We start from the raw sequence: 16318 nt of genomic DNA, 5'->3' as shown, positions 1-16318 counted from the left end.
GGGAATGAATGTAGAGGGTGTATACAACAGTGATCAAAATGACTGTAACCCCTCTATATCATACTGCTACACTACATTACTAAAAGTAATCATTCACTCATCCAGACCATTGAATTCAGGTGGCCACCAGGATATCAAATCAGACACCTCTGTTAGACTGCTTCTACAAAAATTTGTGAAAGAATGGGCCAGTCTGAGGCACTGAAGTGAATTTCAGTATGCTACCGTGACAGGATTCCACCTGTGCAACAAGTCCAGTTGGGAAATGTCCTCACTACTACGGTTCACAAAGTGGAGGAGACTGGGCATGACAGCAACTCAGCCTTGAAGTAGTAGACCGCTAAAGCCACAGAGCAGGGTCAGCGGATGCTGAAGTGGATAGTGTGTAACGTCTTCAGCAGTTAATGGCTACAGACCTTCAAACCACATGTGCCTTCAGATTAGCTCAAGAACAGTGCATAAAGAGCTTCATGGGGTGGGTTTCCATCGCCGAGCAGCTGCATCTAAGCGGCGTAATGCAGTGAAAAGTGATGAATCATGGTTCTATCATGGTTCTCCGTCTGACAGCCCGATGGATGAGTCTGTCAAGTGTAATGTTTGGTGGATATGGGGTTACTTTTAAGGAGTTGGGCTCAACCCCTTAGTTCCAGTGAAAGGCACCGCTAATGCTTCAGCATACCATGGCATGGGTTTGCTTGAAGAAAAATCTAAGTATTGCCAGTGAGGTTCTCGTTTTTTATTTTTTTAATCTTCTGGGCTGCATCTGTGTTTGGTTCCAATTTAATGTCAGTTGTTCCAGTCTGGGTGCACAGATCAATGACACTGAACTTGCCATGTAGAGACTCAGGATTTACCATCCACAAAGAAGTCATTATTATTAGTAGTATTATTATTAATGGTAGTAAATGGATGGTGTGTTGACTGGCTATAGGTGTGGGTGTGTATGGACAGGAATGAGGGTGACCTCTGTCTGCACCAGGCATTTCCTCTGAGTTTGAATGTGTTTAAGGAAGCCCATGATGTTGACGGAGCCCTCATTTTGGATCTGCGTCAGCATGCTGTCCAGGACAATGTATGTGCCCGTGCGGCCAACACCAGCACTGCGCGGCAAAGAGAATATTAGAGTTAAGAATATATATTCAGCTGCCAATGAAAATGAGATTTTTAACTCTTTCTGGCAGTTCCCACCTGCAGTGAACCATCAGTGGCCCCATGTCATCTGTCCTGGCTCTGGACGACTTGCGGATGAAGCAGAGGAACGGCAGAGCTAAGTCTGGAACGCCAGTGTCAGGCCACTGGGTGTAATGATACTGTGTCACAGTCCGCTCATTAGCCCCCTCCTTGGCCCGCCCCTTCTGAGAACTCTGCAGGTGGACAAGAACAAAGCAGTCAGTAACAGGAAGATACCAACAGTGACTCACTGACATCACTCGAGTTGTGAAATTCTAACTTGTGCCATCCATGGATGGATCTACTGCGGTACTGCCACCCTAAAATAATTTCTTGCCACTCCTACTTGGCCTAGTTACAATTAACATGAAAATCTAAATATATTGTATGTAGTGCAGTCTCTCTACTCTCTTCTCTTTCCCCTGACCCCAACTGGTTCCCATTAAGGGAACTCCTTTCTAATATTTTAGGGTCTTTATTTCTCTTGAAGTGATCATCTTTGCAAATTAGAGCTATAAAAAAGAAAATGAAGTGAAATTCTGTCATTACACAGGATACTTAAGGGTGACTGCTACAGGCTGACCTTTTTTACCTGGATTTTTCTGATGGTGAAGGTTCTCTGGGTGTAGTAGGCGAGGACTTTAGTGCTCTTCACAGTCACAAGAAAGCTGCCGTACTCCTCCTGCACCTCTAGTGGCCAGTACTGATCATATATTCTCTAAGACACAGTAAACACATGCATATAATGCTAAAAGAAATGTGATGGAAAAGATTCTTCTTTGGTTGATCGATATTTATAAAAGAGTACTGTAAAAGTGTAAAAAATATATTTTTTAAAACTACAGAATCATTTCTTTCTTTACTGACCAACATGAGTAAACACAAGTTCACTCTGTGTGTGTCATCAGATTATGTTCATATATATTTCAACTCAAAAATATAAATGTAATTTCAGAAACTATGACGAGACACTTACGCATCCTTTCTCCACCAGGTTGCTGATCAAGACGATGATGCAGATGTTCTGCTCCCATATCATCCTCCAGAAGTCCTCAATGCTCGACCTCACAGGCCCCTGAGCAGCAATGTACAACCGTGGCTTCTTAAAACCCTGAGAAACACAAAGTGCTGACATGATCTTTGGCAAATCAGAATGTCACAGGTGTATGTGCAAGATGTACTAAGTACAAGATGGGAAATTTGTTCTGCTGACTTTGTTGTGTTCATGTACTTTTACATTGCAATGTGAAAAACAATGAGATAATAAAAAGATTGTCCATTAGAGTTTTTGCTCTGAATGCTTAAACACCACATTGATAGCTATTTCAAGTATAGTTGCACCATTCCTTTATGAATCTGGATTTATTATTACTAATAAATAACTTTAGGTGAAGGCCAACCAACCAAAACGTATTACAATATTAGAAATCAAAAATAGGCAAAAAAGAATTTACGATTTAAAACACTCGTGAATATTGTGTTTTACATCTGATTGCCTCAAGGCCTTATAACATCCTCCAGTTAACTGATTATCTGCAGAGGAACGGTTCATTTGAAGAATTTCAGTCAGGATTCAGAATCACAGAAGAGAAACCGCACTACTAAAGGTTACTAACGACCTCTTATGGCCTCTGACAGTGAGCTTACACACTGTCAGACTCCTGCTAGACTTCAGTGCAGCATTTGATAACACTTAGCACAATATTTTACTACAGACTTTTTAATTAATTAAATTTTAAAGAAATTGCACTACAGTGGTTTAAGTTATATCTATCCAGGTTGTTCATGCAAATGTTGAGTCTTCTTTTTGTCAAGGACCAATTCTATTGACATTATACATTTAAATAATAGGCAATATTATTAGAATAAATAACATACAATATGCAGATGATAGCCAACTTTATCTATCCATGAAGCCAGATGAGTCACATCATGTAGTTAAACTCAGGCATGTCTTTTGAATTTCCTCCTTCTAAAATGGAGACGAATATGTAGATGACTTGCCTTGGCCTTCAGTAACACTTTCAGAAACCTTAGGAGTCATTTTTGATCAGGATATTTCAAAGCTCATATTAAATCAATATTTAGGATTTGTGCAATATCTCTAAAATTAGAAACACGTCTACAAGAGATGGTAGTTCAGGAATACCAGCATATTTTCATTTACTCCTGGTGTGTTCAGTCTAATACGAGTTCAACCTGTTTCACTAGAATTTGTAGCTTTTTTATGATAACGTTTTTCTTGTTGTAGTTGATTTTTAAAAACAAAATGTGCTCAAAAATATTTTCTCCTCAAAGTCCACTTGGAGCTTCCTATTTGTTCTCCTGCTGAAAATGAAGCATTTAAATGCACTTCACAGTCAATCTAAATCCCACAACTCAAATTTACTAGATTTTTGAGAAAGGGCCCAAGAAAGCTCCTGTATAGGTGCTCAAATTGGAGACTAAATTGCCAAATCAAACAAAACGTGTGTGTGTATGTGTGTGTATATATGTGTGTGTGTGTGTGTTTTTAACAAAAATGTCAAGATGGCAGAATTCTGGTGATTTGTTTAGTTAAGGCCAGCCTACGAAAGACTGTCACGTGTTCTCAGGAGAGAGCGCTGTTCAATCACTCCATTTAATAGTTTGATAACCTTCAGTTGACTGACAGCATGAAGTTGTCGTCAATGCGCCAAAAGCAGACAAAAGTAGGAGCTGTAGAGATTCTCAATGTGCTTTTACCAACTCTAACCTGTATGCCGGCTCTCCAGAGAGGCCATGACTGCAGAGAGGTCTTTTTGTGTCGCTTCTGCTTTTCACAAAACAACAAGATGTTGGAAATAAGGTTTTATTGGTGCCGTTACTAGCATAATAGAGAGCTTCGCAGGTCCCCTCTCGTGAATAGGTTTAGAAATATGCAGCAGGGAGACTTGACTTGGTTTTGGAAGACTAGAGGGAAGTGTTGAGTGGCTCTGGGAATAAAAATACCCTCAGACTATTTGTTTGAGAGGCTGAATAAACAGAAATGAGCTTCAGAGTGAGGATGAAGGCCTCAGTTTGTATGTAGCTTATTAAAATGTTTTCCTTACATCCACGTAGCTTGCGTTAATGTAATCCATTGCTTTTCCTTTTTTGTTGGCCAATAGTGAGAGGTGTACCTGGGTATCATCATCTGACAGGCAAAGACAGACACACACAGACAGTAAAGATAAAAAATTAGATGAATTCATTTTACATTAGATAAAGACATGTAAGTAAATTTGACATCTTCCATATAAATTGGATATTAAATATAATTTTGAAATTTAAAACGCTTCAGGGCATGACGAGACATTCTCCTTCAGCATCGACTGATAGAGTGTAGAATTTATGACTATCAATTACATTCTGGTCCTGAACTCTTCGGGGTGTAATCCTGGAGGAAAGTCCTGAAATGGGCCAGTTACTCTAGATCCTCTACTGTACTTTACTTTTGACAAAAATAAACATATAGTGCTGTTAAAAACTATTTCCTCCCTACCAAGTTTCTTTTTTTTTTTGCTCATCTGTCACACTTAAACGTAAACATATTTTAATACAGAACCTACCAAACAGCAAATGCAGTTTTTAAATCATGATTTTATTTATTAAGGGAAAAATATACCCAAAACTACCTGGTCCAATGTGAAAAACTAATTGCTGCCTAAACCTGACTTGTTAGGGTTTTGAGCCATTCAGAGGTGGTATGTTTCAGACACTGTGCTGGGGTCCCAAAGCCTTTAACTCTTTCTGGACTAATTCATGTCACTGACTTTGTTTCTCAACTGTTTCTTTACATTATGGCATGATGTGTTGCTTTCTGGGATCTTTTAACCTTTTACTCTGTCTCTGTTCTACTTAAGCTATTTCTTTTTTTTCCCTTTTATTAAAGTTTGAAATTACATGTTATTTTAAATTTATTTAACAATTTTGGTCACTTGTGACTCCAAATAAAAAAGACAGCAATCACAAAAATGCTCAAATCAAAGATTAAAACAGTGAGAAAAAGGTTCACAGAACAGAGTGATGTCATGGTGTGTGCCCATCTTTTATATACATGTTTTTATACTCTGAGTGCTGAGTGCATTTTATTTCTTTCTTCTTTTTATGTGGATGGATTACTCATTTACATATACAAAACCAAAATTTGTAGCCTAATGCTTTATCTTAGTCCCGTGTGTTGATAAGGCTACAGAAGATTTTTATTAATTCATTGGTTGATTTTAGGCTTCTTAATCAACTAATTACTGTGGCTCTGAACTGAAAACCCAGTTGCTGTCTTGACTCTTCAGGAATGAACAAGCAGCCACAGCTGAAAGTGCAGCAAATGAAGAAGAATTAAATCTCCGGACCAGCATCTGGATATAAACGTGTAACAAATGCACCAGTATTCATTCTTTTTTTTTGGTGGATAAAGAAGTTATATTTTTTATTGTTCCAAATTAAATCTTGATGTTTTGGCTGCATAAAAAACTGCAATACTGCGTATGAAATACTTCGCCTACATATTCAACTTAAAAAGGAAAAAAACTGGAATGATAGAATAGAAATTGGACACTACAAACTTCCAGTTTGAGCCTGCACTCTAGCTTTCCTTTTTTCTTTTTGACTTTTTAAATTTAATCGCTTTACACAAATCATGGTCACAAAACAAAATGAAAACGTTACATAAAAAAATAAAGCACAGTTAAAAAAAGAAAAAAAAAGAACCCCCCTCCCTCCCCACCCGAGGTTCATGTAAAGAGAAACAAAACAAACAGATAATGTACGTCACACATCTGGAAAATACGTTTTTATATAGTCAATAAATGGGTTCCAAGTCGCAGATAATTTTTGTTGTGATGAGAGAACTCTGTGTCTAAGTTTTTCCAGTGGTAAAAAGAAAAGCACCTCCTTTAACCATTGTATATATGAAGGAGCCTTATCAGACTTCCAGTGGAATAGAATGAGTCTAAGGGCAAGCAATGTAGCAAATGCTATGGCATTTTCCTGAGATGTACTAATTTCGTATTGAGGCCAAAAATGCCAATGCGGAAATCAAGCACTAAATTTTGCGCACTGATGTGAGATAATACTTTGAATATATTTACCCAGTATTTGTCCAGGTTAGGACAAGACCACATCATGTGACCCTCATTTGCTGGACTATGTCCACACCTGGGACAGGCAGGATTGGCTTCTGGGAAAAATTTTAAAAGCCTCTCTCTTGTATAATGAAGACGATGAAGAATTTTAAACTGAATTAAACCATGGCGAATGCAAAGGGAGGAGGTATGTATACGATTCAAGCAAGATCTCCACTCATCATCAGATAAATCCACTCCAATGTCTTTTACCCAATTATTTTTAGTTTTTTCCCAAGTAATAGGCCTTAAGCTCTATATCAGTTTGCATATGACAGAGATTCGCCTTTTGCCAAAACGATCTATTTCCAAAATAGTATCCACTTGATTTTTAGGAGGTAAGTAGGGGAATGAAGGAAACAATGTTTTTACTACTTAAGCTATTTCTTGATTCAACATGTCTGGTAGTAATCAGGCCTAGGCATGGCTATTGAAGTTAAACTCAGTTTTAAAAAAATACGTGTTGATCATAGTTAAGTCAAGATTTAACAAGAAGGGACAACTACTTTTTTCACATAGAGCCAGGTAGGTTAAGTAGATTTTTTTCTCTAATAAATGAAACTATCAATTAAAAACTGCATTTTGTGACTACTAATCCTTATAGTTTTGTTCAGTGTGTCATAAACAGTAGCACTGTGGGACTAGTCTCAGTGATGGAAGAATCTATATGTGGTGCTCTGTTGAGTATTGTGGCCACACATACCTTACCATGTATTTATGTGTACCTGTTAATGAAAAGAACTTCGGCTGAAAAACAATATTTTAAAACCTCAACTCAACAGAAACATTAATTTGCATCTGATAAACACTAGCAGAGCACACAGACTCAGCAAAATCTTAACAATTAATATCCTAAAATACCTAACATAATCATAACTATGCTATGCCTTTTATCCATCTTATTTGTGATTAAGAGATGAAAATAAGTCCTTTAGTAAAAGTTAGAAATCTGAAACTGTTCTGAATCTTGAACATGAAGCACATCACACTGTCTGAACCTGTACTTACAGGTCGAATTGTTGCTGTGTCTGTTTTCAGTCTTGCTGTCTGGATGATTTGCGTTGTCAGTAGACATCACTATGTCCACAGTGCACATATGTGCCTCCTAGAAACATGCACACACAGAGCAAAGCTTAGAGTCTTCAAAGATAACTTAAAGTCTCGGTAAATGTATCATAAGTGAGTACAATTGCACACTGGCAGATTTCAATTTACATTCCACACAATGTAAAATAAACTTGTGATAGAAAGCGCCTTTCGACTCAAAACCACTTACCACACGCCTGTTGCAATAGCTGCGGATCAGACCATCAAGGATAAACATTGCATCAGATTCCCTCTTAAGATACACTTTACTGCCAAAAGTATTCATTCACCCATCCAAACATTAAATTCAGGTGTTGAATCACTTCCAAGGCAACAGGTGTACAAAATCAAGCATCTAGGCATACAGACTGCTTCTACAAAAATTTGTGAAAGAATGGGTCACGCTCAGGAGCTCAGTGAATTTCAGCGTGGTACTGTGATAGTCCTGACCTCAACTAGACAGAATACTTTTGGGATGAATTAGAGCAGAGTCTTCTCATCCAACATCAGTGTTTGACCTCACAAATGTGCTTCTGGAAGCATGGTCAAAAATGACTATAAACACACTGCTAAACCTTGTAGGAAGCCTTACCAAAAAGACCTGAAGCTTTTTTAGCTGCATAAAGGTGGGCCAATATCATATTCAACTCTACAGATTAATAATGGAATGTCACTCATATGCGTGTGAGGGCAGACGAGTGGATACTTTTGCCAATATAGTGTATGTATTTTAAAACTTCATACAACTAGTTTTCCAAAACAGTTCATGGTTAAAAGAAAAGATTTTGAGATTTTAACAGATTTCCAACAGATTTTGGTTGGATTTCTTGAAACTAGAAATGACCTTTATGCACACATTTTACTCTTTGTAATAACCCTGCGGCTCACATAATGCAGTCATGCCTTCCTCTACTGCTGCCACAGAGTAAACGTGCTTTACTGATACTATGACAAGGAAACAGCGTGCAATACAAGACAGATACACATCTGGTGGTATGCAACAACATGAATAAATGCCAGGGGCTTACCTCGTAACTGGGCTTCAGTTTCTAAGGTTGAGGGCGAATCAGCAGCAGACAAGCAGGACAATTCCGTAACAAAAACCAAAGAAGTGCAAAAGGGCAAATTACAATTACAAATTACAGATCCACATAGCTTTATGTCACAGTACAACTCCTGCAAACATGAAGGAGAAATCACATCAAACTGTTTGTAAATATTTTCCCATCAGCATTTTGATTTGTTAGGGTTAACCCATATCACACTTTTGATGTTGCACAATAGGATGTGCCTCAAAGCAACTTCACGAACTGTCAGTATGACGGTTGCCCAAATGTTTTCTGTATTCATTTATTTATTCATTCCCAATGGACAAGTTGACAGATGAGGTTAGGCAGGATTCTGATGATGTTTATAGACGACATTGTGATCTGTAGTGAGTAGAGAGTAAAACTGGTCTGTGGGCCACTCTTGCTTGCATTGTTGTTGGTCAGTCAGTTAGCCACTGAGTACAGTGAAAAAGCCCTTTCCCCCTCTGTCCCCAGTAGTGTACATGGATGGACACATTTGAGAGGACCATAAAACCAGCTTAACACCACTCACACAACTACTCAAACATAAAACTTTTAAAATTCCATCAATCTTCTGCTTATCAAATCCAAACTGAGCTCAACAACAAGGTCCTGGGTTTGAATCCACCCTATGAAAGCGGTCTTTCTGTGCTATAACTATTGCACCACTGTAAAATTGTATTATATAATTGAATCTTTGTCATACCTCAAACTCTCGTTTGAAGCTTTGAGTGTGGTGAAGTTCAGCAACATGCTTGACAAAGTCCTTCACTGGAAAAGCCCTGTGCTCACCTAGGAAACAAAACCCCCACAAAACAACAATGACAAAAGACAAAACAAAACAAAACAAAAAACTAACAAATGTTCCAAATAACAATTTTTTGTCCATTATGTAATACAAAAAAGAAAGTTTCTGGACTTCTTGGTTGTGATAATAACACATTTAACTAAATAAACAGGTATGCAGTGCATCCAGAAAGTATGCACTACAGCTTTTATACAAAACCTATTAAATTAATTTTAAACTCAAAATTCAACATAATTTCAAATTCTTGTAACTTTATTAAAAGTAAATGATGAAAACAATGTGAATGTGAACATAATACATCCGGCTATGAATATAGCCTTTGGTCAATACCTTGTTGAAGCACCTTTGGCAGTAATTACTACCTTAATTATTTATGAGTATGTCACTACAAGCTTGGCACACCTATTTTAGGCAGTGAATACTGGGTGCACTCTCAGCAATGGCACTAAAATTAGTTGTGTTTCAGGGCTTGATGGCCTACTGACCACCACAGTGAAGGTCACAGTACAGGTCCTTTTTTCCCCAGAAGGTTCTTCCTCATACACACATGCATTGACATTATGACTATGGAGGATGAATTCATGGAACAGAGCCCTGTGAATGTTGGAAAAGGCAACATGCATGTTGGAACCTTTAAATGAAAAATGGTGAAAACTGTTGGGTTAGATCCTGCACATTGTACATGTAATAAAATACAATGACATTTGGCTTTCAATTCGGAAGTTTAAAACAGAAGTTAAAGTTTCCCTCTTTGTGCAAACTTAAGATCACGGAGTAAACACCAAGTCTCAGGAAAAAAGAGACGAGTATTTTTGAACTAAATCTAGAAAAAAACAACAACAAGGTTATTGATAATGTATTTAAATATTTGAATACAATGCATAACCCCTCCGTGAATCTGGTGAGGGGTTTGTGTGTCCCAGGAATGCCAGGGGCTATGTTGTCGGAGGGCTTTTGTGCTCTGGTAGGGTCTCCCATGGCAAACTGGTCCTGGATGAAGGACCAGGCAAAGAGCGATTCAAAAGACACCTATTCACAGAAACCTAGGGAACAGTCCATCATCCCGGAGCCCCAGTATAGATATACTGGGCCCCGCCCTGGAACCAATCCTGGGGAGGGTGAACGAAGGCAAGTGCCTGGTGGTGTCTGGCCTTTGCCCATGGGGGCCGGCAGGGCACAGCCCGAAGAAGGGCCATAGGGGTCGCATGCAATGTGTGCTGGGTGGTGGCCAAGGGTGGAGACCTTGGTGGACTGATCCCTGGCTACCAAAACTAGCGAATGGGACATAGAATGTCACCTCTGTGGTGCACAAGAAACCTAACACAGTGTGTGAGTCCATCGATTAGCCGAACCTTGGATCCAGCAGGAACAATGCGGTTTTTGGCTTGGTCGTAGAACACTGGACCAGCTCTTTACCCTAGCAAGGATACCTGAGGGTGCATGAGAGTTTATTCAACCCGTCTACAAGTGTTTTGTGGATTTGGAGAAGGCATTTGACCGTGTCCCTCTAAGTATTCTGTGGGTGGTGCTTTGGAAGTGTGGGGTGTGTGGCCTGTTGCTATGAGCTATTCGATCCTTCTGACTCGTTCCCAGTGGGAGTTGCCCTTTGTGATTCAGTTCTTAATTTTTATGGACAGAATTTCGGAAGCCGAAGTGTCGGAAGGCTTCCACTTGGGTGGTGTCAGAATCTCGTCTCTGCTTTTCACAGATGATATGGTTCTGTTGGCTTCATCTGGTGGTGGCTTTCAGCTCGCACTGGAGTGTGGTTTGCAGATAAGTGTGAAGCAGTGGGAATGAGAATCAGTACCTCCAAGTCTATTTAAGTTTCTCAGGCATCTTGTTCACGAGTGAGGGGAGAAGGGAACAGAGGACTGGCAGACAGACTGGTGCTGCGGCTGCAGTGATGTGGACACTGTACCAGTTCATTGTGATTGTCACGGGGTCCCCTTCCAGACCTCTCCCGGACAAACACAGGCGTAGTCGGAAAGGTATTAGTGTGGATACTTTATTTGAAACGGCCTCCCCAGTGCATAAAAAGATGGTTGCAAAGACATAAAACTGAGATCCGCGCTACACCGCCTGTATGTTACAACACACTCCCCTTCATATCCGGCTCGCCGTCTCTTATATCCCGTAACCCCTCCCCCTTGGCGTCACCACCAATTCTTTATTCTAACTTTAATCCCCGTCTCCCTCCCCCAGAATTTCTTTTTCATTATACGCTCACAAAACATATACATTGATACAGGCTCTCAACTATTTCCCGGAAGTCTACCCGACTTCATATACACATTAACGGCCCACGTAATGAGGCCATTCTCATGACGGTCCAGACACACGTGAACTCATTATTTAAACCCCACACCCCCATACCATCGGCTTGCGTCACCCTGCACGATTGGCGATCCCCCCGCACGTCTCCCCGACCGACGCCCTTAACAAGTAAGTGGGAACCAAAATCTAGCCACCCCCGATGCGGCTCACAACTTGCTCCTCACCCCTTTTATTCCTCTACTCGGTCGTCAGAAAGATACGCCGCCCCGGGTGCCAAATCGAACTAATGGTGGCGATCTAATGGTGGCGACCTAATGGTGGCGGTGCCATACTCAGCGGACTCTGCCTTGAGACGGGTCACTCCGTCACATCATCCCCTTCCCCCCGGAGGTTGGCGATGTGCGGCAACCTAGAGAGGTAATCCGCCACCACATTGAGTGTACCTGGTCTGTGCCGGATGGCGAACCTGAAAGGTTGCAGGGAGAGGTACCAGCGTGTAAGTCGGCTATTATGATCCTTCATGGACTGGATCCAGGTAAGCGCCCGATGATCAGTCTCCAACACAAACTCTCTTCCCAGTAAGTAATACCGGAGTTTCTCCAGCGCCCACTTAATCGCCAGAGCCTCCTTCTCCACCGTCGAGTAATTGGTCTCCCGCGGCAGCAGCTTGCGGCTCAGATATAGGATCGGGTGCTCCTCGCCCGGGTCCCCTTGAACCAACACGGCTCCCAGGCCGCTCTTGGAGGCATCCACCTGGACCAAAAACTGCTTCTTAAAGTCCGGACTCCAGAGCACGGGGGTCGAACACAGGCATGTTTTCAGTCCCTGGAACGCCTGTTCACATGCTGCGGTCCATATGACCGGATTTCGTTGGTTCTTCCCCAGTAATGTCGTCAGCGGCGCCGCCATTGTTGCAAACTGGGGCACAAACCTTCGGTACCAACCAACCAGTCCCAGGAAAGCCCGCACCTCCTTCTTGGTGCGAGGCCGAGGACAATTCTGGATAGCTTCCACCTTATCCAGCTGCGGTCGCACCTCTCCTCGTCCCACCTGGTAGCCCAAGTAGCGAGTCTCCTGCCGCGCCCATTCACACTTCGAGGGGTTCAGAGTCAGCCCGGCCTTATGAATTCTTCCCAAGACCTCCGACAAATGCTGCATATGCTCCTCCCACGTGTGGCTGAAGATGACGACATCATCCAGGTAGGCGGCGCTATAACCGTCACAACCCTGTAACAACTTGTCCATCAGCCTTTGGAAGGTAGCCGGTGCCCCATGTAGGCCAAAGGGCATCACGGTAAACTGGAAGAGCCCGGCAGGGGTCCTGAAAGCAGTGTACGGCCTCGACGTCTCCTCCAGTGGCACCTGCCAGTAGCCTTTGCACAAGTCCAAAGTGGTGATATACTGGGCAGCCCCAATCTTCTCCAGTAAATCCTCAATTCGCGGCATGGGGTACGCATCAAACTCGGAGATGGCATTTAGCTTTCGAAAGTCGATGCAGATGCGTAAAGAGCCATCCTTTTTGAAGATAATGACCACCGGGCTGCACCATTCGGAGCAGGACGGCTCGATCACTCCAAGCTCCAGCATCTTCTCCACCTCCTGTTGCAGCTTCTCCACCAAGTGTTGCGGAACCCGATAGGGCCGTTGCCGGATGGGCTGTCCCTCTTTTAGCCGGATCACGTGTTCAACCAAGGTAGTCCGACCTGGGTTAACGGAACACAGCGAAGGCGTCTCCTGCAGAATTTTCAGTAGCTCCGCAGCCTGCGGTGAGGTCAGATGAGTCAATACCGGAGACCTTGGATCCGTAGCCTGCTCAGGTTCACTCTGTCCTCCTCCTTGCACCACCCTGGCCATCAGTGCCTCCCTCGGAGCCGGACGGGGCTGCTCCACCCATTCCTTCAGGAGGTTCACATGGTAGGTTTGTTTCGGTTTCTTTTTTCCCGGATGATGGATCTCATACGTCACTGGTCCCATTCGGCGAAGCACGATATAGGGCCCTTGCCATTTCGCCAGCAGTTTACTGTTGGAAGAAGGGAGAAGTAACAGCACCTTTTGTCCGGGCTGAAACTCACGTTGCCGGGCCTGTTGGTCATACCAGATCTTCTGGCTTCGTTGAGCATCCCGCAGATTGGCTTCGGCCTCGGCCTGGTACCGCTCCAACCGCTCTCTCATCTCCAGCACAAACTGCACCACCCCTTTCTCATTTGGAGCCACGGTCGAAGACTCCCACCCCTTTCGAACAAGATCAAGCGGCCCCTGTACCTCCCACCCATAGAGTAACTCAAAGGGGGAGAACCCCGTGGACGCCTGTGGAACCTCTCTATACGCGAACAAAAGAAAGGGTAACCACTGGTCCCAATCTTTTCCCGTGTCTGACACAAACTTCTGTAACATCCGTTTGAGAGTCTGATTAAACCTCTCCACCAACCCATCTGTCTGTGGATGGTACGGTGACGTCTTGATGGCCGAAACGCCTAACTGAGTGTGGAAGAGCTGCATTAACTTCGACGTAAAGTTAGTCCCTTGGTCGGTCAAAATCTCATCAGGTATCCCCACCCGAGAAAACAACTGTATCAGTGCGCGCAGAACATTAGGGGCTGTGATCGCTCGCAACGGAAACGCCTCTGGGAAACGGGTCGCGTAATCACACACCACCAATATGTACTGATAACCCCGACCACTTTTTACTAACGGACCCACAATGTCCATAGCTACCCTACGGAAGGGGATAGAGATGACCGGCAAGGGTTGTAGCAGAGCCCGATCCGATTTGCGCGCTGGGCAAGTTTTCTGACACACAGGGCATGCACGACAGTACTTCTGTACATCCGTATACATTGACGGCCAAAAGAAACGCGTACTAACCCGTAAATAGGTTTTTTGGCGACCCAAATGGCCTGCCCAGGGGAGGGTATGAGCTAAATGCAGAATGAGAGGTCTACAACTAGCAGGGATCACAAGCCGCTGGTGGTCCCCATCAACTGCATACAACACATTTTTCTCAACCACAAACTTCTCTTTTCCTCCCCATTTCCCTGTTCCCCCTTCAGGCACATTAGCAAACAACACTTCCAACGTCTCATCCTCCCTTTGCAACACAGAAATATTTTCAGGTACATCCCATTTCATGTTCTTATTGCCCGGTCCCTGGGACCATAGCTGCTTCTCAAAGCGGCGTTGGCGACGAGATTTTCTCGGCCCTTTCGTGCCACCCTCGCACAGACTACTGTCCAAGTCTGGCAGGGGTTGGCATCCCGCCTTCGCCTGGGCCCTAGTGACCACGGGGCCTAACACCTTCATTTGAACATTCCCCGTTTCCCTCCCTTTTGTCTCTGTGTCCCGCTCTTCTTTTTCTTGCAACAAATCCATAAGCACAGGCACATCCATCCCCAGAATAACCTCTACCGGCAAATTCTGTACCACCCCAACAGACAATAAATATGGCTGGTCATTAATAGTCACTGTTATTTCCACCTTTGGGTAGGGATGTTTGTCACCATGCACACATAACACTTCTTCTTGTCGACTATAGTCCACACAGTTCACTGGTACCAAGCTTTGCTTAATTAATGACATAAAACTACCAGTGTCCAGCAAAGCAGTAACCTGCTGCCCATTTACCCTTACAGTTTTATAGCGTTGCCCCTCAGCTGGCTGGACCTTTGTTGGTTCCGCCTCCAGCCGAGGTGCATAGCAGGCCCCAGTGACTTTGGCCTTCCGGATGGGGCACACCGAGGCTTTATGGCCTGGCTGCTGGCAGTAATAACAAAGAAAGTCCTTACCCGCTCCTCGTAGAGTGGATACCTTGGGGGCCCCGGATGGCTCGGGGTTACTCTCCCGCTTCGGCAGACCCGCGGATTGCGGGGACGATCGCTGTGGCATCCCAGCTGAGCGGACCGGGGCCGCTCCTCTCCGCGCATTGAAATACTGCGTCACCAACTTGGCTGCGGCCAGTCCGTCCGCGGGCTCATGCTCCCTCACCCAGGTCCTCACCTCCCCTGGAAGAACTCGAATTAGCTGCTCCAAAATAATCGCTTCTCCCATCTCGTCCTTCGTATGCTGCTCTGGTCGAAGCCAGCGCCGGTACAGTCCTTTCAGCCGGTAGTACGTCTCGGTGGGGCTCTCCCCAGGTGGAATAATATTAGAGCGAAACCGCTGCCGATACGTCTCCGGGGAAATGTCAAATTTAACTAACAAGGCAGCTTTTAAATCCTCATAACAGTGGGCTCTTTCTTCATCCATTGCGGTATAGGCCTCCAACGCCTTCCCCGCTAGCAACGGAACTAGCCGACAGGCCCATTCATTCTCCGGCCATCTCCAGGTTCTGGCCACTCGCTCAAAGCGCAACAAATAGTTCTCAATATCTTCCCCCATCTGGTACGGTGGAATCTTTGGCCCCTCCGATCGCCTCCACTCTCCGCCCGTCTGGTCGAGGCTGCTTGTCGTTGCCAGGGACTGGCGAGCCGGTTCCTCCAGTAACGACGGCCGGTATTCTCGCTGCCGGGCCGGGGTAGGCAGCACCATCCTGGGGCTACTCGCTGTTACCGTGCTCGGTGTAGCCGTAGCGGCCGTAGTGCTAGCTCCCGCTAACACTTGCCCTGAGCTCTGCTGACTAGCTGCATCCGCCGGCAACAGCGCATTAGGAGAGGGAACGGTCCTCAGCCCCCTGAGTTCTGCCAATAACACCGTCTCTCTCCTTTGCTGTCCCGCCAGGAAGTCCCTCATCATCGCAATCAGTTCTCCATCACGTGCTGCGGTCGAGGTTGTAGGCAACTCCGGACCAATCC

At 43.9% G+C, this 16318-nt stretch overlaps 1 protein-coding gene across 6 annotated transcripts in view; it reads right to left on the bottom strand.

Moving 5' to 3' along the window:
- ptprz1a (protein tyrosine phosphatase receptor type Z1a) overlaps nt 1-16318 on the bottom strand; it is a 111117-nt gene that overhangs the window by 9946 nt on the left and 84853 nt on the right. For 4 of the 6 annotated variants that reach the window (XR_013099426.1, XM_076886190.1, XM_076886191.1 and 1 more), the window contains 8 exons: nt 9156-9241; nt 8408-8428; nt 7302-7398; nt 4242-4324; nt 2147-2281; nt 1754-1888; nt 1189-1364; nt 965-1100 (listed from right to left, as the gene is read on the bottom strand). Coding sequence is in view for 5 of the 6 variants with exons in the window: in XM_076886190.1 (XP_076742305.1) it covers nt 965-1100; nt 1189-1364; nt 1754-1888; nt 2147-2281; nt 4242-4324; nt 7302-7398; nt 8408-8428; nt 9156-9241 (869 nt within the window). In the remaining variant the exon portion in view is untranslated. Of the gene's footprint in view, nt 1-964; nt 1101-1188; nt 1365-1753; nt 1889-2146; nt 2282-4241; nt 4325-7301; nt 7399-8407; nt 8429-9155; nt 9242-16318 lie in introns of those variants that run through there. The other 2 variants (XM_012920504.4, XM_076886193.1) reach the window with 2 other exon arrangements.

The sequence above is a fragment of the Maylandia zebra genome, linkage group LG7 (assembly GCF_041146795.1).
Source record: "Maylandia zebra isolate NMK-2024a linkage group LG7, Mzebra_GT3a, whole genome shotgun sequence".
Lineage (NCBI taxonomy): Eukaryota > Metazoa > Chordata > Actinopteri > Cichliformes > Cichlidae > Maylandia > Maylandia zebra.
The sequence above is the reverse complement of the archived record's forward strand: the minus strand, read 5'-3'. Positions and strand labels throughout refer to the sequence as shown.